Source organism: Propithecus coquereli, unplaced genomic scaffold (assembly GCF_000956105.1).
Source record: "Propithecus coquereli isolate 6110/MARCELLA unplaced genomic scaffold, Pcoq_1.0 Scaffold43, whole genome shotgun sequence".
Lineage (NCBI taxonomy): Eukaryota > Metazoa > Chordata > Mammalia > Primates > Indriidae > Propithecus > Propithecus coquereli.
In genome coordinates, this window is record NW_012150063.1 from 435,444 (window position 1) to 459,192 (window position 23,749).

Here is a 23,749-nt window from a genome sequence, read left to right on the forward strand (position 1 = left end):
ACGATGGACACTATAGGGAATACTCAAAGGAGATGCAGAAGACAGTGTCTGCCTCCAGAGACTGACGTCTTCCCTGGGGAGATACTGCTTACTAATGAGCACAACTCTAGGAAGGGTTGAAGGAGCAGCAGCAGACAGCTGTGATTAAGCACTAAGTGATAAATCCTAGAGGAGTTCCCAGGAGAGAAAGAGGGCCACAGAAAGGCTGGAATGGGAAGTTTTGCTAAAGAGCTGGAACTAGTGCCAGGTAGGGTATGAGGAGCAAGGTGGCCATCTGGACAGACAGCCCAGACTAAGACAAATGGGGAATGCGTGGTCTTCCCTGAGGTTTTGTGAACATGCACCCATCTGCCCACTTCCTCCCTGAGTGCATAGTTTTTGCAAGAACATTAGGCCTTATGTAATAATGAATGTGTTCCTAAAAAGTTGTAGGTAAATGAAAATTTATCAAATAGTTGTCAAACTGCATTTCAAATAAAATGATTACTAAAAAAAAAAACCCAAGATGAATGTCTTTGTGAAGAGATGAATTGTCCTCTATGTTTACAAATGTTTTATAAATCTGGATATGCTTTTTGAATGTAGAAATGTAGAATGTAGAAATGTTAAGTAGTGTATTTTTTTCACTGAGAAAGTTATCCAAGTAGGAGATAATTAAAGAACTAGATGTGACAGAGGGCACAGGGGTGACCACAGGCTCCATTTGCCTGCACCCACACCCATTTAGGGAACCGGAGTCTTTGCCCCACCAAACAGTGGGCACGCACCTTCTCCATGCCACCTACCTGGGTGCTGCACTGGTCCTTTGCTTCTGTATCCATGGCAAAGAGCTTCTCAATCACTTCAATCTTCAGGTTATCATCCAGAGATGAGTAGTAGTCTCCAGGGCTGCTGGGCTGGGGGCCAGGAAGGAGGGGGATGGAGTCAAGGATATGGCCTGAGGTCTCCTTGGAAGTTCAGCATGGAAGGAGAAGTACGTCCTTGGACCCACAGATTCAACTCTATTCCACCAAATAAGTATTTGTAGAGGGGCCACTACTAACAAGCCATGTGAATTGGGCCAATGCATCAACCTCTCTGAACCTCAGTCTCCTCAGCACAAAACGAGGCTAGTATCCATTCACAGGCTATCTTGAGCAAACAAGATAAAGGCTGTGACCGTCAGGACTCTGTAAACTGCAGCTCTACACCCTGCACAGGACACTCACTGCCCCACACTGTGGCTGACCTTGGGGCTCTTCAGTGGGGGTGGGGGAAGGACACTAAAAGCAAAGAAACGCTTCTAATACCTGGCAGCTAAGTGTCCCGGCCACTCTAGGGGGCTCTGTGATAACTCGAGGAGGAGGAAGATAGTACTTCTGTCCCATATATTCCTTTAGCCATCTGGCAGGAGCCAGAGGAGGAGCCCACCCTCTCCATATCCTCACGCAAAAGGTGGCGGGGTGGGGCAGCTCACCGTGGAACAGCTGCTGTTGCTGGTGGCACTGGGGGTGGTGCTGCCCGGGGCAGCTGCCTGGGGCACGGTGAAGGCAGGCAGCCTCCCAGCCTCGCTCTGGGTGCTGTGGCTCCTCACCTCTGCCCCCCATGGCTGGCTTGGGGGCAGGATGGCCTTGCCATAGGCTGAGGACTCCTCGAAGTTCTGGCACCCTGTGGAGACAAGGGCCTGGTGGTGAGCACCCATAATCCTTGGGCTCACCTCAAGGCAGAGAAAGCCCAAATGTTGCACAAAACGTCCTACAAGGGTCTGGAAGGGCTGAGAGCCCTGCTGGAGACCACAGTGACTTGCATTCCAAGGAACAGGCAGGCATTTTAATGAAGTCGTGCATTTGAGGGCTTAATCCTGGGCCTCAATCTGTTCTCTGTCCTTGTTTCGGGAATTATCCCTCTCAGCATCATTCCAATTCAGCTCCCTTCCTAAACAAGCAATCTGTCTTTTGAGACCCAGGTAGAGATCTGCCCTCACTCTGTGATAACTCCCCTCCCTCTCATCGCGACCGTCCTGCCTGTGGTTCAGAATGGACCTCTCAGGGGATGTCCTCTCTTAACCTCTCGTCACTCAGCACGCCATGGGATCACATCTGGGAGGGTGTTGCTCAGTGGCAGGTGTATATATTGCTCTTTTGTGCCCAGAAGTGCCTGGTCTCTAACAGGTGATTAGCAAGAGCTGGGGAAGGGGCAGGGTAGCTTTGGTTAAGGAAAGGCTGTAGCCCGGCAGGCCTGTTAAGGTAACAACTTCCCCCCCACCCCCCAAGAGGGCTCCATGGGCCCAGCTCAGCTAAGAAGCACCCACCGAAATCCAGAGAAATGATGGCATCTCCCGGGGTGGGGGCCAGCTGGGCTAGCTCCTCAGGCTCCTCCTTCAGCTTGGTGAACAGGAAGTTACTCTTCTCAGACACGGCTACGTCACCACTGCTGTCAAAGATGCTGTTCATGGCCATCAGGTGGGGCTTGAACAGGGACTCCGTCTGGTCCATGGAGAACACCACATCGTTCTTCTCAATCTCGCTAATGGGACAAGAGAGCCGGTCAGGCCTGCCACATTTTCTAGCAAGATCCTTCTGCTCCCCCAGACACATGGAAACCCTGATAGTTAAGCTCTCAAACAAAAAGACGGGTGGGGACCGTGTGTGCTGGCATTTTGTAAAGACCTACACAATGGAAGTGTGACTTGTGGGGGCAGTGACCATGAGAGTGGCCCCTGAACATGGCTGTTTAGATGCTGTTTACTCTCAGACTTGAGCTGGGTGGTGTGCAGAGGCCAGAATGCTCTTGCTCGTTTGTTTCACCCTAGCAATGACTTCCTCCAGCTTTCTTCCCAGATGTTACAGGGTGGAGGCATTACATCTTTTTTTTCCCAAAAGGCAAGAGCAATTTTTTTCCCTTTTTCCCCATTCAGAAAATATTTAAGTGACAACTATGTGCCATCTGCCCGCCCCCGTCAGAGGCATGGCATAAATGACAGGGGTGGGGGGAAGGGCAGAACAAATCTCACGTGTCCCACTGCTCCCAAGCGTCCAGAGGCGGCTGAGGCTCAGCACTGTGAGGAGCTCCCGGACGTGGTGCTGTGCGCCGATCGCCCTCCCTCGGGGAAGCTGAGGCGCCCACACAGGGCCGCGAGGCCCCGCCCCGTCCCGCTCACCTCAGGACGTAGTTGACGCACATGACGCACTGCGGCTGCAGGTTGCGAGGGTTGTAGATGACCGTCCCCTGGGTCTCCAGCCACACGTAGCCCCCGTGCTTGGCGAGCATGCGGTACTGGCCACTCACCACCTGACCCTTGGTGCACACTGCGGGAGGAGAAACGGAGCCCGAGCTCAGGAGGAGGGGGAGCGGCGTGCACCGGCTCTGGAGACCCCACAGGAGGGCAGTCTGCAGGGGGGCGGACAGGACCAGGCGCCAGGACAGCGAGGACCAGGGAAAGTGACCTGGACGAGGGCTTGGAGATCATCCCAGCCAGCTCTCCATTTTCAATACAGGAAAAGGAGGTTAAGAAAGGTTAAGTGACTCGCCCAAGGCTGTCTAGTGAGAGAGTGGCCTCTCGCCCATCCCTTGACGAGGCAGGCGGCTCACAGACCGGCTCAGCAGTAAGCAAGAACCGGCCCTATTTCCCTCAAGGGGTTCAAGGAGAGGAAGTCCCTCCATGCCGGGTAAGGAAGAGCCTCCTCTGCCAAACTCCCCAGGCCGTGGGGACTTGCAAGCAGGCTGCTTGGAGAAAGCCCGACCTTGTTGCAAACCCACCATCAATGTCCTGCTTGTAAATAAAAGCTTTTTTTTTTTAATTAACACGCTTGATTTTTCCAGGTCATCTGTCAGGCCTGCCACCTTTTGGGCCGTAGAAGGTTTGTGACCCACGGCAAGGCGGAGGCAAACCACTCCACCCTTTCCCAACGGGGTGGAGAAAGGGATGGGACTCCAGCAGCCTACAGTTTCTTCATAAGCCCTGACAAGTCCTTTACACTCCTTCCAACTGCCCAGTGAGGCTTCCAGATTGTTCTAAATGGTCGTTTAAAAGATGTTTTTACCATCTAAAAACATTGAGGAAGGAGTTCCACATCCCAGACTCTCTTCCTCCCCCCTCCGGAGTATTCTATCCACTCCCATTAAAAAGGGATCGATAAATCCCTTTACATTAAGGTCTACTAATGTTAGAATTTCTGGTATTTTTCTGGACTGCCCATTGACTTTCATTCTTTGGGAATTCAATCTTCAGAATTCTAGCCTAGAAGTCTCCAACTCACAGAGAATTGGGAAGAGGCATGGTGGAAGGATCAGGAAATCCTGCTAGAATGGGGACTTTGGGAAAGGAACAATTCTTCTTGGTTTTGGTTTTTCTCCTCTGTAAAATGGGACATCGATGATAATAGTAGCAATGATGATAATTGTCATTATTAGCTACCCACTATACCACTGCTAGTTGTACTGAGCATCAAATGTACCTGCCCGGCTTACTGGGCACACACATGTTGACTGAAGGCCATGGACAAATGTATAGGAAAAGCCACCTTCTTCCCAAAGCTACTAATATGTATGGTGCCCAGGCCCTGTCACTGACAGTTTGTAACACGTTTGTAGATGATGTCCTGAGCGTCCCTGTGGGAGAATACCCAGGTTCTCTGTAAATACAGAGAGTCTCCTCAGTTCCTCTGGGAGGCTGGTGGGCCACCTCCCCATTGACCAGCCCCGCACAGCTGAGGAATGCAGCTTGGTTTGTACTAATGCTGCCTGTAATCCTTCACACTTATGTCTTGCGTGGCACATTTTACCCTCTTGGAAAATTTAACAAGCACTCGTAAGGTGCAGCAATGACTGTAACTTACACTGTGTAGTGCTTTGCAGTATCCAAAACTGTCTCATAAGATGAATTCATTTCTGCAAAGCACTTAGAACAGTGTCTGGCACATAAAACACTCCAGGAGGGCCAGTGTCGCTGTTACCTCATTTACTAAGCAACACCATCAGGTATCTATTATTATTCCTATTTTACAGCAAAGAAATCAAGGCTGAAAATTATTGAGTGATTTGCTGAAAAATCCCCTCAGTGGAAACAACAGACAGGATTATAGTCCCAATTAAAGACTGTTTGTCTAGGCTTTTTTCATTTTTAAAAATCAACTTTATTGAGGTTTAATTTACCTTCAATCAAAAATGCACCCATTTTAAGCACATAGTTCAATGAGTTTTGACAAATGTATGCACCTATGTAACCTTCACCACGGTCAAGGTACAGAACTTTTCCATCACCCCCAAAATTCCTCATGCTTCTTAGCAGCTAATCCTCATTCTCACCCCTGGTTCCAGGCAACCACTGACCTGCTTTTTGTCACTATATGTTGGAATCGTCTTTTCTAGATTTTCATATAAGTGGAATCATATAGGAGTATTTACTCTTTTTCTCTGGCTTCCTTATACTCAGCATGTTTCTGAGATTCAACACATTGTTGTAGGTATTTGTGGTTCATTCCTTTTCACTGCTGAGTAGTATTCCACTGCATGGATGTACCATCATTAGTTTATTAAATCTCCTGTTGATGGGTGTTTGAGTCATTTTCAGTTTTGGGTTATTATGAACAAAGTTGCTATACACACTTGTGTATAAATCTTTGTATGGACAAATATTTTCATTTCTTGTGGGTGCAGCTAGGAATGTAACTGCTGGATTATATGCTAAATATAAGTTTACTTCATAAGAAGCTGCCAAATTATTTTCCAAAGCGGTTGTATCATCTTAAGTCTTTTTAACAAAATGCTCTGCTGTAGAGAGGACAGATATCCTCTTTTAACATGAGGAAACAGGCCACAGGATTGTGACTTGCTTAACATCACACAGGATGAGTGACAGAGTCTAGGCTAAGACAACAGGTCTTATGGTTCCTAGCACAATGTTGTCTTACTACCATACCTTGAGCCACGACTCACTGGAAAGACTAAATTTGCTGTTGCCACTGTCCTAGGCCATCGTGGACTCCTCGACCCAGGAAATAACTTTTGTCCTCTTAGCTCTCCCTTTTCTCTGTGCTAGTGAGGCTTCCCTGCTGTAGTAAAATGACTCTTGCACAATTTCAAGAGCCTGGAGTTAACTTATTTAGACGGTTCTTAATGCAAACCCAATTCAGGCTCTTATTCTTTTTGATCAAACAGTGCAGCAAGCAAAGGTTTTAACTGCATTTCTAGCAATTGCAGGTGAGGGCCTGCTCTGTCAGGAGAATATAATTAATGCCAGCCTTCTAATGATCTGCTCATTAATGCCAGCCATGGTGAGGGGCCTGCTACTTGGTAGATAGGCTTTTTATGGTCTTTAATCTTGTTTTCCTAAGAGCACATAATATTCTCAATACAACAAAGAGAAGCCGGCCCCCAACCTCCACCCTCTGAGAATAACAATGTATAAATTATTAATCCATTTGGAAATTAGGGCTTTCAATGATCTAAATCTGGTTTTGGACTGAGCTTTCCCAGTCATTTCAACCATACACCTTCACAGGCTAAGACACGCACACGCATAAATTTGGGACCCCAGTGTGTGAACCTGGACCAGCCTAAAACCTGAGCCTCCACTTATGCCACAGCATGAATGTGAGTCTGAAGTGCAACTTTATTTGCAAAAACCCAAAGATAAATGAGAGAGAGAGAAAGATAGGCTCCTGTCATAACTGACATTAAATCAATTCTAGCCCATGTAGATTTCCCTTTGCTGGATGTGGGCTTGTTGGCTGGGCACAGGGCTCAGAGCTCAGGGCAACTGTACTTGGCTCCATCAGGGGAAGACGACAGCCTGTGATTTCTGTTTGGGCTGTGAATTACCTTTAAGTGTACCTAATGCTTAAATACATGGATCCACAGTAAAAAGCACCATATTTTCCCTGGAGTCAGCAGAAAACTGGTAAGAAAAAATTTTTATCCCAGCCCTTTTTATGGATCAAGGATGTTCTAAGAAGAAGAAGGGGGAAAAGCCCTTTTTATATGCCAAGTGAGAAGTCATAATTTTTGTTTCCTTTGACAGTAGCTTCTTCCGCTTTCCCATCCCAGAAGATAAAGTACAATGATGCTGTCCTCCAAGAATTCCCATAAACTTTTTACGTTTCTCCCCTGCTTTGACTTCACCCTTGGCTTGGAAGGAAGGCTAGTCTTTCCCCCAATTTTACATTTAAAAGCAGGAAGGCCCACATAGCCAGACCCTGGGGAATCAGTGCGTCAGCGGGGCCAGAGCCAGGGCCCCTGTGTCCCAGTGCCTGGATGATTCTGTCAAACTGCCTTTGGGAGCAAGAACCCCTCAGGGACCAGAAAAATATGGGGGAATCCCAAAGGGAAGGCTGGAACCAGATCCTCCAATCTCAAAGCTGGGGCAGGTTAGGTAGGGCTGGGTCACATTCATGGGCGTACAAGAGTACCTCCACCTCCCTCTCCCCACCCATGGTCCCTGAATGGGGCTGAATCTAGTTTATTTGTTTTTTGTTTTGTTTTTTTTTGTCAGAGAGCACAGTGAGAAACTTCTCCGAGATATCATAACGAGCCCTGTTGTCAGATCAAACTCATAAGCCGTGGGGAAGCAGTGGAACCAATCAGAAGGAGATGTCGCTCCTCAAGAAAGCATTAACCATGCTCACGGATGGCTTACAGGATTGCTGACCTGTCCTAACGTTGGAATAGGTGGATGGATTTAGAAACGATGGAAACATAGCTGCACATCCATTTTCTTCATTGCCAGCAGGGCCGCTGGGAATCTTTTCAGACTTAATTTACCCATTTTTAATCCTCCTATAATCCCCTTGGCACCACCACTGTGGGCACTTGTTTTGAAGCATTCTTTTCCAAATATAAGTTTTGCCCATCGGTTTATTAATCTTTAATGCTTGTACTGTACCAGACGCTATGCGAAATGCTGAGGTTAAAGATACGAAAATAGGAGCCACCCTGCTCCCAAGGAGCCCACAGTCCTCTTTTTTCCTCAGAAATAAGATCCAATTTCTATTGCCCCCAGTGGGCCAAGTATAGGGTTATAGGCCCAGAGTCCTTGCACACAGAGGAGTTGTATGGATTCAAGGAAATTGTCCTGGATTGCCTGCATATGGGAAGCCTGAATTGGGAACATGGCCAAGTCAACACTCAAGAACTGCTCTGTCCCATATGGTAGCTGCAAGCCAAGCATGACTATTTAAATTTAAGTTAATCAAAATTAAATTTATAAAGTTCAGTTTCTCAGTTGTACTAGTCATATTTCAAATACTGAAGAGGCCATAAGTGGACGATGTAGAAATAGAACATTTCCAAAGCAGAAATTGGGCAACCCCATTCTAGAATCCTTGCACAGCTCAAGTTTCTTTCAAGCTGCAGAGTTTCCATATGCCATCACTGGGTTGCCTGGACAACCTTTTCTCGACCCAGCAAGCAAGCTATCAGAGACCCATGGCCTGCCTCTGCACCTGCAGTAAGTTGGTCCCATACTACCTTCCTCTGTTCAGCCCGATCCTTCCCCATCCTTCAAGTGCAACTAAAGGGCCTTTTCCTCTCCTTTCCTTAACTCTCCCAGTCCTCCTCTTCTATGAACATGCATACTTGCACCTATAGTGTATACCCAAGTTGATTACATGCTGTCTAATAATACTCTCTACAGGGCTGTGCCATAGGGTATACAAACCGTTGACCACACAGGGGCACTCAGTGGAGGTGGTATGTGGGACGGAGATTCAGCCCACTCTCCCCTCTGCAAGCTGTGTGCCCTGGAGTGAGTCTGTCCCCCAGGAAGATGGGTCCTTTTTATAAAGTGCATGAAGGTGTCATATAGGCTGCCTTGTTCTCTAACCATCTGGAGGGCATGAGTCTGGTCTGCCACACAGGATGGTGTCCCTATGACGGATGTGACTTGGTCATCTTCTCATCAGTCACATCCCACTCAAGGCCAGATTCCACAGACACAAGGAAGCTGCAGGGGCACTCCCGGAACTTACGGTTCTGGTGACTTTTGGTCATGTGCTCTGAGTCCAGCGCATGGTAGAATTCGTAGGCTGAGCGGCCGAGCAGCTCCTCAGGATGGTAACCAATCAGTTCCGTGATTCTGAATTAAAAAAAAAAAGTAGCATGTGGGGAAGGAAGACCACATGAACTTAGCACAGGACGTGGGCAGGAGCTCGAAGGGCTAAATCCAGAAGATAAATCAAATGCACACATTCAGATGAACACAATCCAGACTTTCTGCTTGTGCCATTTATTGGAGCAAAACAACATTGTGCTCAACTTACCATTGTGGGTTTGCCCAAACACTATCTTCCCTCCCCTTCCTGAAGTCAAGTCTGGGAGGAAGGAAAAGTACCTATTCAGAAGACTCCCTTCCTGCCACCCCCACTGTATACACAGGCCGTTCTCCACCGACCTCTGGAAGGACTCACACACCCTCAACCCCAGTTTTTGCAGATGAGGGAGCAGAGATCCAGGGAAGGCAGACAATTCGCTAGATGTCCAGGGGCAGAGCAAGAATGAAAACTGGGGCCTCCAGTTGCTAGGTCAAGCTCATTCTAGTAGAAGGTGATATAAATGAAAAGTGAAAATTATGTGGCCCTGGGTGGGGACGCGGCATGGAGCCACCATTGTCTCTGTGTTAACCACAGCGTGAGGAGCTTGGGCAAGGAGAACCCGTCTGTGCTTAAACCTTCACTCCTTTGGTTGCTGCCCTGCAGGTCTTGCCTGGGACCTCAGGTACCCCTGGACATCAGGTTTTCCTTCCATGGCTTCTTCTATCTGTCCCTCCCTATTTTAAGGAAAGGAGGGAGGGTGGGAGATGCTGAGAGGAAGAAATATTAAGTCATAGTCATAGAAATGTGCCCCTCATTACACTTTCTGATAAATAGGCAGTTCTGAAATGACAGGGCTTGGCTGTCCCAAATGTCCCTGTCTTCATTCTGTGAGGTGTCTGGCTTTGAAGGGAAGTGGCCAGGGAAAAGGCAAATGTGGAGAACCATAAAGAATCACTTAACGCTCTTAGGACCCTTTGCTCTGTGCTGAAATCATAAAATAAATAAAGCCCTACCCAAGAACCACCAGATTGGCTGCTTCACCTAATTTAATACCTAAATATTATTTTTCAAAATCTTGATTATCTTACTAATTTTTACTAATGGGTTCACTGTCTTGTTGACTTGGCCTATCACAAGTTAGAAGTGATGCTGTAGTTTCATTATTACAGCTCTATTTCAGAATGCATGGCTTCTGGGTCAGTCCTGTCATTTATCCACACTGGGGATTAATAACACAGAGAAGAAGGCAGACAGCAGAAGCAGAGCTTCCTTAGTTTCCCTTCTACTCTCAGCATCCCCTCCAAACAGGTTAGCTTGCATACATCTGTCAGACTAAATCGTCCTAAAATAGCACATCCATCCTGCCACTCCCCTACTTAAGCATCTACTGCTTTCCCTTACTGCCAACCACATAGAGAGTAAATGCTGCTTAACTTCACCCCAGGATCTAGTCTCTATCTTCTGAGCAATTTGATTTTCAAATCATCTGCAGCACATCACGCACCCTCTGCCCTGGCAGACCCCTCTCGTTGCAGTTCCCCACACCTGGCAAACCCGTTTTTGCTGCAGAACCTTTATGCCTTCTCTCCTTTCCTCCCCAAGCCCTGACTCTTGCAGGGCCAGCTCAAGGCCTCACCTCCTCCACAGAGCCCTCTCCAGTTCCTCCAGCCCTCACCGATGTCTCTCATGAAGTCCTAAGGGAGGTGCACAATGCCACCGAGAAATACATTTGTCTCTTCACATTAGGCTGTCAACTCCCGAAATCGGGGAGGACTTTCTCCTTTTGCCTCTCCCATACGGCTCTTAATAAATACCTGAGCAACTGACCAGAAGAGCCCTGTATATCCCAGCACTGCTAAAGAACCTGGGCACTGCGGATCTACTTATCTTCCTGCAACATGATTAACTGTCTCAACGCACACCGTGTGCTGAGTCCTACACACACACACAGCCTTCCACGGAAACCCTCATGACATTCAATCTACTCTTTCTTCATTCTACAAGACGTCTGGTTTTGAAGTGGGCAGAGAAGAGGCAAGTTCTCTGTCTGGGTGACTCTGGGGGTTAAAGCTTTTGTCAAACGGGGCAGCTCAATGGGGCTGAGAGGCTTAGGGCTCAGCTGATTCAGCCCAGTGGAGATTTCTTCAGTGAGATCCCAGCAGCTCACTTGTGCCAGCCAGCTGGTCTCAGAGTAGAAGGATCTGTCCCCTCGGTTGGCCGCGAGCAGAGAGGTGTCTGAACTCATTGGCAATGGACGTATTCTCTGGCACCCTGAACCTGCTACTGGCACCCAAGGGTGGATATTGAGGGGAACAAGACAGAATAGTGCTCGTCTTACAACCAGCCAGCTTTGCTGTTGGGTCAGATGCCTTTCAAGCTTAGCCTGGGAACCAGAACTGCACTGGTGAGCCCTGCTGACAATAGGCTGGGCATTTACAGGCTCACTGATTTGCCAGATAAACTGCTTCTATTCCTGGGCAAGTCTAGAATTTTCTAGAGACCCTCCAAAATGAGTCTATGGGCATTCTCGGAAAGATACAATTCTACTCCCTGAAGAAATTAAATTTCCTTTCACGATTAGAATCTTTAAATTAAAATGTTCAAAGTAAATATTTATTATAATCAGCCTCATAATAATGTGGTTTTTTTATTATCTAATTAGTGTATCATCCATTCAAAGGCACACAATGGGCATGTTTTGGAAGTGGAAAAACAAACCTAGATTTCAGAATTGCCAGATATCTTCCCAGTAGCAGCTTTCATTTATCTTGTCAACTAAAATAAATATTTAATGTCTCTTTCTTCATTCCTCTAAACAGACTACTATAAAAACTGGGAAATACACATATCCCAAACACAATTGAAGAACATTTGAGTTGTCAAACTTCACAAAGCCAGGAAACCCCAACTTAAAGCTCATGGTCATTCGCCCCCATGTGCAGGCACGTAGACGCCAGTGGGGAGGTTAATGAACCGGGCTTGTTTATAAGGTCACTGCGACAGCACAGAAGGGCCTTCCCCGCTCATTTCCCTGGGCTCCCGACAAGCCTCCAGAGCTGGGCCACGATAACATTTCCATCTGTGCTCTCAATCAGGGGCAGGGGAACTATTTTTTTCTTTATGTCTAATTAAGGGCCCCTAACTCACTGAAAAAAAAAAAAATCAGTTTGGCATCACTGATAAATTTAAAAGTCAACTCAGTAGGGCTGTTCTAAGAGGGGAGAGAAATGTGAAAGGACTTAATTCACCAGATTTCAAAAATGAGAAGATACTTTTTAATAATAAAGTGGAAAAAGAAGCAGACCAAGGATGAAGTGAGGAAAGAGATACAGACACAAGGCAGCCACAGGAGGCAGAAGAAGAAGAAAATAGAAAATACAGAGAAAAAAGGGTTATTAAATTCTGAAGTTAGTGTTGCCCAAGTAAACATGTGGGTCAGATCTTTGGGCTTTGGACTTCAGACTGGGATATGCCTTCAAGATTTTACATTTTACATTTCAGCAAGATTCTGCTGAAATGTAAAATGAATTATTCATTGCTCTTCAGTTGTTTTTTATCCTAAGAAAGGTTCAGAAGCTCTGTTCAAAATGAAGAACCTGTAGCTGAGTGCTAGGAAGAAAATTATTCTCTTGGCTACAGTGTCAGTTGCTGTCGCCTCAAAAGGCAGAAGAAATCCAGCCAGAGCTCTAAGATGGCTCGCTCTTCTCATCCATGGGGGGCACCATAGCCACTTCCGTGCCACTGCCACTGCCTGGAGTCACGCGAGGACCGGCTGCGTTTCTTACCCCTGCTCCCCACGCGGGTAAAGGATTTGCTAGGTAAATTAATCAACTGAACAAGATGGCTAGAGAGTATTTAAACTATTTAAGAGGATAAAGTTTTAAGTACTTGATAACCACCTATTTGTTTTCAAAAGAATGTGTTTGCTCATAAATACCTGTATTAAAGTCTGCTCTCTTTCCGTCCACCCTGCTGGCAATGGCCTTCCCTAGGCACCCCTTGAGCCACCTCATTTTCTCTATGTGCAGTTATAAACTTTGACACTGCATTTCCTTAATAATTTCTGGACTCTTTGCTACCTCGGATTTCAATGCCGTGTGTTAGCTTTCATATATTTTCATCCAGATTTTGTTTGCTTTAAACAACAGTACTTCAGTCTTGCGTTTTCCTCAAATATTACATGATTATATGAAATCTATACAACTAGCCTTGTAATTAATGGGAAATCAATTTCCATCCTGTCTGTGGAGTATTCCAGGCTCCCCGTGGGGTAAATTTATACCTATGAAGGTAGTGTGTGTGTGTCTGTGTGTGTGTGTGTGTGTGTGTGTGTTGTACAACTCATGGCTCTTTGCAATTTTCTTTATTGACATTCTATGATCATCCATCTTTTCTTCACTTTACCATCTTTGCTATTCCCAACTCCTTTGTGCAAAACAAATTCATCGTAAGTTTACCCACAGAATGTTGAGTACAGGCATCTTAACTTACTCAACTGTCGTCCTGATATGATTATGTCCTATGTTGCCTTAGTCCAATGACAAAACAGGGTTGCCCTTAAATTCTTTATTTGTAAAGATTACGTGACCCTCTTTCTTAATTTGAAATGTTTACTGTAATTTTGAAACATTTTTCCCCAGTGATACTTCTCCTATCCACATAATTTGCTTTTATAATTCATTTCTAAGATACAGAAAGAATCGTAACACTGACAAAATCACAGCAGGGTTACGTGTGGATTAGAAAGACTGCCCAGCCTCCCTGATGGCCTGGCTTCCTTCACAGTTATTCTCTTTTGCCACTAGATGGCACCTCCACATGAATTTAAGAACCACCCCATTTTAAAGTTAAACTACTTGGGAACCACTTTTGTCTTCCTTTTGGATGAATGGAATGTTCTATTTTGTACCATTCACTGTAGTTTCGTTAAGTTGCTTATGTCTCAAGCTCTAAAATCCTGGAGATCAGGAATTATCTTTTACTTCTTTGATATGATAGTCTCTGGCACAGGGTCAGACACATAGCAGATGCTCAATAAATTACGGTTCATTACTGGTTGAGTATTGTTTTACTGGAACAGAATAATGCCTGTGTTTGAGTCATAAATGGAAGAGACATCACTAATGACATTGTTCTTCTTTAACCTTGCTACTCAATTTGATTCCCTGTCTAGTGCAGTTGACCGTATACACATAAATATGATTGACATATAAATTGTTACAGAATTTGCTTTAAAAATATTTACTATGTTTCAAATAATTAATACAGGACATAATATGTTCCTCTGATCCTTTGTTAAGGGGAGGACAAATGCATTTTAAACCATCCGTACTCCTTTATTCAATTTCAGATGTTTCACAACAGGTTGTTTAGGTTCAATTGATTTTGGGAAGCTGGGAGTTTAACACAAGATTAGAGTCATTTTTTCACTCTTTTTTCTGTTTTATTTCTCTCCCCCCTTTCCTCTCTGTTCTCCCTGCTCTCTTTCTCCCTGAACCTTTTGTTTGATTGTGCCTGTGGTCTCAATACATCCAAGGAAAGTCTCAAACTGCTTCAAAAGTGATTTTGTGGATTCTAATTGCCTTACATTTTCTTCAGGTGCTTTCTAACTTTCCTTATGGGAAAACAGTCCCCTTTGTGGGAAATCATAGCCCCTCATGTGTGTCAGATGTCATTAAACCTAGTGAATTTCCTAATTAACATGGACAACTACACCCACCATTAGCGTCATATGTAGGTGTTGGTTTTAGAAGGATTTCTCTCTGAAGGGTATTAAGGAGAGAGAGTGTGTGCGTGTGTGCACTTCTCCCCATCCCAACACAAAGAGTGAAAACAAAACAAGCTACCAAAACCAAAAAAATCTCAGTCCTCATCAAAGCAATTGAGAAATAACACTTAGGGATTAAGGACTTAAAATAGTCATTTCATAAACTGTCTAAGCCATGTCTGTGCCCTTGTTAACTAATCTGCTAATCGGTTAAACACCACTTCTGTGTGGCACAGCATTCTATGTCTTTAAATGCCTCTACATTCAGCTCTGCAGCACCACTGAATGCAGACTTGGGGCCATGTAATTAGGTTTCTTGAAAGGCAAGATTCTGCTGAAAATGCAATGTGTCCTGCACAACTTATAAGCAATATCACCCTCCACACCATGACTCACAAAGCCCTAAATCATAGGTTCCTTTCAGCCAGCATCTACTCTGCCTACAAGTCCTGAACCAAAGTAAAATGTCAGCACAGTGTCTCTCCCCTTTCTGTGTATACTTCCTCTCCCACCACATTTAGGCGCCCAGTTCTTTGTGGTTTTCTCCCCTCTTCTTTTATCCAAAGGTTAGTGCTTTCAGGAAATTACCTGAAATGCATTCAAACCGAGATAATAAATAAAAGATAATGTTGAATTACCCTTTCCAAGGGATTTTTTCCCTCGCTTTAACAAGGATCAGAGTCCTAAGCTCTTTTTAAAAATTCTTCTTTTCTATTAGCTGAGGAGGGCAAGTTATTTTCTAGGACAGAGGGTTTTCCCAGCACTTATGGAGTCACATTAGGGATGTGTTCGCTCACCAAGGGCTACATCGGCTATCCTCATCCACAGCACTGGAGACACTCCCAGGCCATGTGGCTGAGGCATCCTGAGCCACTTCACCTCAAAGCCAGTGGCGTGTGGGCTCTGATTGGGATTTTGCACATTATCTCAGGAGACTACTGAGAGGTGCATGGAACAAGACTATGTCTTTTGCCCAGAATGTTTATTTGACTACGAAGACTGCATCTGATAAATAACCTTACCTATAACATGGATTCCTTCGGTGTCTGGGAGCAATCTTTCTGTCTAATCATCATCATCGTCATCATCAACCATACTCACAACTATAATAAATGCTGACTGTGTCAAAGTTCCAGGACAAAAGGCTTCACTCATGACATCTTCTCTGAGGTTAGAGCACTTCTTCCTGTTTATATAACTACCCACAATATCCAAAAACCTTGAGTCTGGACCCCACTGTGGTCAGAACTGGGGCACAGGAATGACCCAAGGATACTTTAACAAAAGTTCTGAAACTGTGCCACAAGTGGTGGTCAATTCTAAGAAGGGGTCAACCACCAACACCAGGTCGATCTGCAGTCACAGGGGAGAAACAGATACCCAGGGATGCCCAGCTGATGGGAGAAAGGTGGGTGGGCCTGGGGGTGGCTGAGCAGGAACTCTCTCCCTGGGGTCTGCTGGTTTCCTGCTGCCTGGGGAAGACAAGGCAGATTCCAGCTGGTGGTCTCTCCTTCCTCTTCCAGGCCCTCAGCCACCAAATGCCTTCAGAAGCGATCTTGTCTCCGTGAGTTTAGTGGGAGATTTTGCTTTGGGGGAGGCCAACGACAGGAAGCAAGATATAAGCAATAACAAGAAGCCTCCCTGTGTTATGGTGTTTGTACTTTTCAAAGTGCTTTCATAGCCATCATCTCATTCTACAATGACCCTAGAAGATGAGAGGAGAGTGGGAAAGAACTGCCACAGGAACTGTGACCCTGGCAAAAAAATGATGACTCTAGATACTGCAGAAAGCTGAGGTCAGGCTGGGTGATCTCTGCCCTGAAGGCACATCTGGGATGTGAGTCAGCAGCCATAGTGCACTTACTCCAGCCAGGCCCGGCCCAGGCCCAGGCCTTTCACCTGGCTTTCCCTCCTTCCCCGGGCCCAGCCATTGCCTGCGGCATCTCTTCTCTCTAGGTGCCTCCTCCCATCTCTGGTCATCAGGCCCCACGTTCCCAGAGGCAGGGCCAATGGGCAGTTAGGAGCTGCAGGGCGGTTTAAACACACCCTCCCACAACACCCCAGCCCTTCCCCACCTGTTCCTACCCTCACCTTGAGCTAAGAACTAGGGAGGAGATAGCTTGCATGTACAGTCTTTAGGTGCCCTTTCAACAACTTTAATAAAGACGAGAGTAAGAGCTAACACTGAACATTTATTGCTGGATTTGAACCTAGGCTGTTTATGCTCTTAACCACCACCACTACTATGTCCCCTAAGAGAACTTCCAGCTGGGCCTGGCATTGGGGGTTTGACTCTGGCTTATCTCCCTCTACCAAAAAGCCTTTGAGACCAGGCTGGACAAAGGTCAGAATGGGGCCACACACAGGAAGGGCAGAGGCGGAGGGAAAGTCAGTAATGACAGCCACGCAGCCGTAGGTCAGTTTCCAGGCCAGAAGCCGATGCTCCCACTGGCTTCCTCACTGCAAATACTGATGGAAATCTCCAGGCTCTTCTCTCCTGGGGCAGGAGTCAGGAGCCTGGTACATACATAGAGAAGTATGTACACACCACAATGATGACAACAGAGTTGAGTACCAGAACAGCTCTGCAGACAGACCCTGAAGCTGCGTCAGTTGCAGACCACCCAATACAGTACAGAGAACCTCGGAGGTGGACTGAAACAGTGACACAGGCCCACAAACCTGCATCTGGCAATACCATGTTTACGTCCCAGTCCCACACCTTTAACACAGGCACAAGCACACACACCTGCAGGTAAGACCCAGCCCTACCTTCGGCACACACTGTTGGACCCTCACCTGTCATCACAGTAGGTGAACTTCATGTCCATGCTGTGGCGGCTCAGGAAGGTCTTGCTGTCCAGGGGGATGTCCATGTGGGACGGGTGCTGGATCGGTTCACACATGATGATGAGGCAGGAGAGCAGCGGCTCCTTGTAGCCACAGAGGCTACTGTGAGGAGGGCAGTTGTCATAGACTTTCACTTGGCCAGTGCAGTGCAAGACCTGGGGACCAGTAACAGAGGGCCAGACGTGGGGCTGACAGTGCTAGGGTAGGGGCAGGGCTTTAGGCATTCTACTCCCACCCCGCCGCCCCACACCTGGAACCCCAGCCCAGGCCCATTGGCCTACCTTCCAGGTGGCTGACTTGAGGTTGACAGTTCGGCCTCTGTTGGTGACTGTGCACTTCATCCTCATGAAGAAGTCCCTTTCTGTGGACATGTCTTTGCTTTTCTTCCCAAAACCAGAGCCTGGATGGGGAAGGGTGTGAGGGGTGGTGGAATCAGTTGAACTTAGCTTTATGTTTATGCTCACGGGAGGGCCCCAGCTGCAGTTTTTCTGGGAAGCTTATCGTTTGTGTTTCCCAAACATCTGCTCTCTTTGCTCCTGTGGCCTGTGTGAGCACTGAGCTCCACCTTGGCCTGTAGACTGATGGTTTCTCATCTCCAGTTTGTCTCCTCCACCAAAGCATAAACTCCTGAAAGGCAGGAACTGTTCTGTCATTTGATTTCCCATTGCACCTGGCACACGGTCTGTGGTCACTTCAGAGCAGCAAGGCAATGAGGGACTACTAGCCACCGTCTCAGCAAGCCCCTGCTGGGGCAGACCCAGGGTCTCTAGCGGGAATTTCAAGGGACAGTCTGGTTGAGGCCACTCCAAGGGTATAACCTCACAGGTTAGAATGTCCCTCGGACACTGCTATCTTCTTTATAACCTGTTTCCCAGGAAATTAAACCCTCTTGCACCCTATTTGCAACCTGCAATAGGTGCATTTGGGATAACATGCCATTAGCTTCCTCCCTGAAGTGACATATACATCAAGGCTCTAGAGAGACCTCTGGTCCAAATCTCCTGGGATTTGGTAAGCAAGTCCACTTTGAAGATTAACTCAACATGGACCATGTCTTCTCTCAGCCAGAATTAAATAAATCACAAACAGTATAGCTTTCTTCCTTAGAGTCTCCAAACTGCCTACTCACTCAGAACATTTCCCACTTTCTGTAAAACAAAGCAATAAATGCAATGCCATCTGAATCCCTCTTGTCCACGTTTAAATTCTGCCTACACCGCCATCCCTGTCCTGGGCTTGCCAAGGTACACTCCTGCCCCCTTCCAGCATTACAGAATAATCTAGAACCTTGTTTCAAATAGTCACATTCCTCCCTCCAGGCAAAGCCACCACCTCTGCACTTAAACTTTCAGAGAACCTTGATTTATTTGACTGACATATTTCTGAAAAGCAATTTGTCAAAGGAATTGTGGCACCTACACTGAACTTAAACATCCTTAGGGGAGCCCACTAAGTAACAGACTGAATGGTGAATCTTTTTTTTTTTTTTAAGAGACAATACTTCTCCATCATGGTAATAAAGCCATCTCTCCCATTCTTAATTATGTTTCTTACAATTTTGATTTTCACAGGTGGGATTTACATCTAGTGAGATATGCCTGTATCTTGGGGCCTGGCCCCACTGCTAGGACCAGCCCAGGTGTTGAGGATGAGGGTGCTGGAGGAATCCACTTGTGCTGTTTGGGTTATTATTGAGGCCTCCTAACTGGATTCTCCCCATTCTGACATTTGATCATGATTTCTAAGCATAGCTCCAAGCAGATCACCCCATCCTTGCCCAAAAACTTTCAATAGCTCCCCACCGTCCACAGAATAAAGTTGAAAGGCCTTCACCTGGCCTTCAAAGCCTCCCGCAATCCGCCTCATGGCCTTATCTTCCTCTCAGAACTCACACTAACTCTTTAATTCCAGATCGTGAGTCCACGACAGGCCTGCACGTTCAATGAGGATTTGCTGATTCACTGTGTGACCAGTCCCAAGGCCCTGATACATGGACCAAGAGATCTGAAGTTCTACTCAGATCAATAGAGGCCACTTGGCTGTGAATCATGCACTTGAGAGCGGGAAGGTCCTAGACTTTGCCTAGTCCAATACCATAAACATGAAAAGAATGACTCCAAGGAACAAAGAAGTGAGGAACTTGGTTTAGGTCACAGAGTCAAACTGAGACTATAGTCACTGGTTGAACTAAAAACCCAAAGGTCAAAGGGTTTCTGGAGTAGAGAAGACATCAGAGACTTTTTGGTGTTCTCAGGCTTCAAGCACCTGCTCTAGAAAGTGATTCAGAAAGTCTGGTACCAAATGTTCCATGCAGCACAGACTTTCTCAGCAGCCCAGACAAGGCAGTGAACAGCCACGGGATGCTTTCCAGCCTTGTGCTCTATGATCCAGGTGGCCCAAGGCCTTTGGCAGGTATAGCAGAGGGGATGGGTGGGAGGGCAGTGGCGGTAGGGGAAGGAAGGTGGTTGTAACTCTGTTTTGCAGGCCCGTACATGGATTGTAGGTTCTGTCTGCAACAAGGGTGGAGGTGAGCCAATGAAACATATGCTTTTGCAGTGTGGTTACTAACAGGAACAAAACCTCATAGGTTTAGTACCCCTGTCTCTGTTACTCAGCTTGGACAAGCACAAGCCCCATGGCAGTGACAGGTAAGGGAGGTTAAAGAGGACATCTAGACATAGGCAGAATCTGCCCAGAACAATGATAGAGTCTCAGGTTTGGAACAGACCTTGACAGCCATCAAGCCCTGCTGCTGCCCAAAGATTCAGTCTTCTGGACAATATCCCCATTCATGCCTTTTCCCAAATGGCCCCAGTTACGAGAGATGAAGTTCTACTGTCATTGCAAAGTGCTTGTGTAGGTCCTTTGATCCACTGGCACCTGCTGGGTACCCCCACAGGTGAGGTCCTGTATGCTAGAACTTTAAAAATCTCTTCTGCATCAAACCTACCTGTCCTATGTCTCCAAAGGTGGCCCCAAATAAGCCACACCTTCTGCCACTCACAGCCTTGTATAGTTCCCTCTGACGCTGGCCTGTCAAGTGCTCTAACCAATAAAATAGGGCAGAAGTGATACTGTGCCAACTTCGGAACTAAGTCTTGGGAAGGCATGGAAGCTTCCACTTTTGTACTTCTGGGAGCCCTGAGCTGCCAGGTAACACGTCTGGCTGCCCTGGAGACAGCACGTGAAGAGGGAGAGGCTCTAGGACTCCACAAAGTGAGAAAGCAGTCCAGCTCTTCCAACTTTCCAGCTGAGCCCAGGGTTCCAGCCACCTGCCACAAGGTCCCAGACCTACGGGTGAGCCATCTTGATCACCTCAGCCTAGTCCAGCCACTGCATGATGACAGCCCAGTCAGACATCACTTAGAGCACAAGACCCACCCACAGAACCTACAAAATCCTGAAATCTAATAAATGATTGTTTAAGACCTATGTTTTGGGTGGTTTGCTACACAGCAATAGACAACTACAGTGGTTACTACAGGAACTTTGGCTCACAGAAGAGTTTATTGGTTTGCCATCATTTGGCAGAGATGCTTCACTTCCAAGTGCTGAAACCTCCTAGAGACAGTGTCCTAACCCAAAGGAGTCCCCTAAGTAGTGTGGTATCAGCAGGAGATATTTTTGAGTAATGCGTCCTTTCCACGCCCCCCAATCTCATTTCACAGGCGACATGCTTACACAGAGGGCCAGCCTAGCAGATTATTTTATGGTTGTCAGTTTTTCCTGCATCATAATGGTCTTGAGCCATGTCTCCTATAGTCTAGACAAAGGGAAGGCAGATTCCCTCCCAGGTGGGGCAAGAAGGAAGTAAACATACAATTAAGGATACCATTTTTGAGACTCAGGTTTTCACGGATCTCCTCGTGGTCACAGGGATGAGTGAAGTCAAAGATACTGTGTCCTGTTAGCTCCACCTGTTTTGAAAACAAGGTTAGGCTTCATTATTCCTAACACCAAAGTAAAAGACCCCGAGAGGAAGCTGAGCCACCTTCCAGATCTAGAGTCAGGGAGGAGATTGAACCAGGTCTTCTCATAATCCCAGTCCAGCGTTACGTGAACACACATAAGGATGTAATAGGGGACTACTGATGAGGACAGACTTGACTCACAGGGTTGACCTGTTAAATCCAGTGAGCAGAGAGCTGTCCGCCAGGACACCACAAGCAATGCCAAACCCAACACCAGGAAGGGGGAGCACATGTGTTACTGAGCCTGTGACCTGAGGTCAGTGAGGGTCAGAGCGGGCATGGGCAGGGGGCAGTCAAGGGTCATTGTTACCAGCACCTTCCACTAACTTCCACCCCCAAATGGAAACATTTCCCTTTTTTGAAAGAGACAGAGGAGGGTGTCACCTGTGTGAGTCCCATGAACTTGCTGATGTTTTCTGACAGGAAGATCATGTCACCATCTTGGGTCACCACAGCAATGAACCCCTCCAAGGCTTTCAGGTACAAGTTATCCATCTGCTGGTCAGCTTCAGCTTCAGATTCATTTTCAGAGCAAACTGGAGAGAGACGGGGTTAGATGGCTTGTGTGAACGTGATGTAAAAACAGCCATGACTCGCCTGGGTAGGTGTCTGCTAGGGATGGCTCAAAGGCATCAAATGAACTTTTCTGGAAACACATAACTACAACCCATCTATATGTCTGTCACATGCCCAAGCAGCACAGATGAGCACTGCCACATAAAGAACACCCTGGCAGGGGCGTGGAGGACAGTGTGCTTGCAGTGACAACAGTGCTTGTGGTACTAGCGGTCATGGTGGCAGTAGTAGTCATAGATGTAACAGTCATAGTATAGTAAGAACAAAGATTTTAGCTGCTAACATGTATTGAGTAGTGTAGTACATATGCTAATACGTACTACACGAAAGGTATTGCACTAAGCATGCTATACCATCCTCACAAGGACCTACAAGGCAGGTACTACTCTTAGGTGTGTTTTACATATGCAGCTTAGAGAGGTTAAGCCATCTGCCCAAGGTTGGGAAGCTTGGAGAGCTAGCAAGCCCCAGCAGCTAAATCCAGAAGCCACACTCAACCATTTACAGGCTTTGAAGTTAAACACAAATTCTATTCCTAGATCAGCCTCTTATCAGGATATGACTTCGGGTAAGTAACAACCTCTATGGAACATTGGTTTCCTCATCAGCTAAATGGAGATAATAATTTCCATCTCTTTGAATGGTAAGCATTAAATAAGTATGTAAAATGCCTAAAATGATACCAACAATAGTGAATTCTTTCCCCCTCTGCTCCCTCCAAGACACCATCACTACCCTCAAATTACTCGAAGCGTAGGTGAGAAATATGTTGCGTTCAGAGATGTAAAGCTGAATACAAGTTCAAAGGTGTCATAGCGGGGTGCCCAAGGAAGGTTATAGATAGTACATGCTCTAGGGAGCAGAGGAGGAAGGAGGAGGGGTCACTGTGGGGTGCTCAGAGACAACTGTACCAAAGAAGAAGTATTTGAGGAAATTAATGAAAAATAGAGATTTCACTCTGTAGAATAAAAGAAAGGCCTACTGGGCTGGATAGGGTTGGGTGAACCTGGAAGACATGTGGAGCAAGCTCCCTCCTAGGACTGAGGAGAGGCCCATCTGGCTGAAGAGGAGGATGCATTTCCTAGTCTCAGATATTGGACTGGTGGGGTAGGTCTGGTGTCCTGAAGGGGCCTCACATTTCAGGCAAAGGAGGAGAGAAGTGGCTTTGCTTTAGGGAGATTAATCTGGCAATGGCATGGAGAACAGTTTGGAAAAAGTGAAGCCCAGAGGTGCCAGCCAGAGTGAGGAGGCAACTGCATCACTGGCAGGCTGGAGAGGTGCTAGAAGCAGCCTGAGAAAACATCACCCCAAACCATCCACTTTAAGTACCCTGGCCTATCAAGTATACCTCTGCTATCTGCAGAATGTAGACTCAGCTCTGGTCCCAGACAAGAAAACCTCTCAGGCCCCTGGCCCTTGGTTCTTACACTCAGGCCACAGACTTTACTTCAGCCCCTCCTTTATTTAGTTCATTATTTAACTGCAAAGATACATTTACTTATGAAAATTTGTATTCATCCAGTGTAAACATCAATCCAAGTATGCCTCACTTGATTTCTAGAACAAGGTGATTAGAG

At 46.6% G+C, this 23,749-nt stretch overlaps 1 protein-coding gene across 1 annotated transcript in view; it reads right to left on the minus strand.

Annotated features, from left to right (window-relative positions):
• Nucleotides 1-23,749, minus strand: part of EPAS1 (endothelial PAS domain protein 1) — a 38,460-nt gene that overhangs the window by 7,077 nt on the left and 7,634 nt on the right. The window contains exons 2-10 of the mRNA XM_012653832.1: nt 21,981-22,132; nt 21,446-21,542; nt 17,907-18,025; nt 17,575-17,780; nt 8,946-9,052; nt 3,140-3,287; nt 2,291-2,505; nt 1,457-1,647; nt 786-896 (exon numbers count right to left, since the gene is read on the minus strand). Of these exons, the coding sequence (XP_012509286.1) occupies nt 786-896; nt 1,457-1,647; nt 2,291-2,505; nt 3,140-3,287; nt 8,946-9,052; nt 17,575-17,780; nt 17,907-18,025; nt 21,446-21,542; nt 21,981-22,132 (1,346 nt within the window). The remainder of the gene's footprint in view (nt 1-785; nt 897-1,456; nt 1,648-2,290; nt 2,506-3,139; nt 3,288-8,945; nt 9,053-17,574; nt 17,781-17,906; nt 18,026-21,445; nt 21,543-21,980; nt 22,133-23,749) is intronic.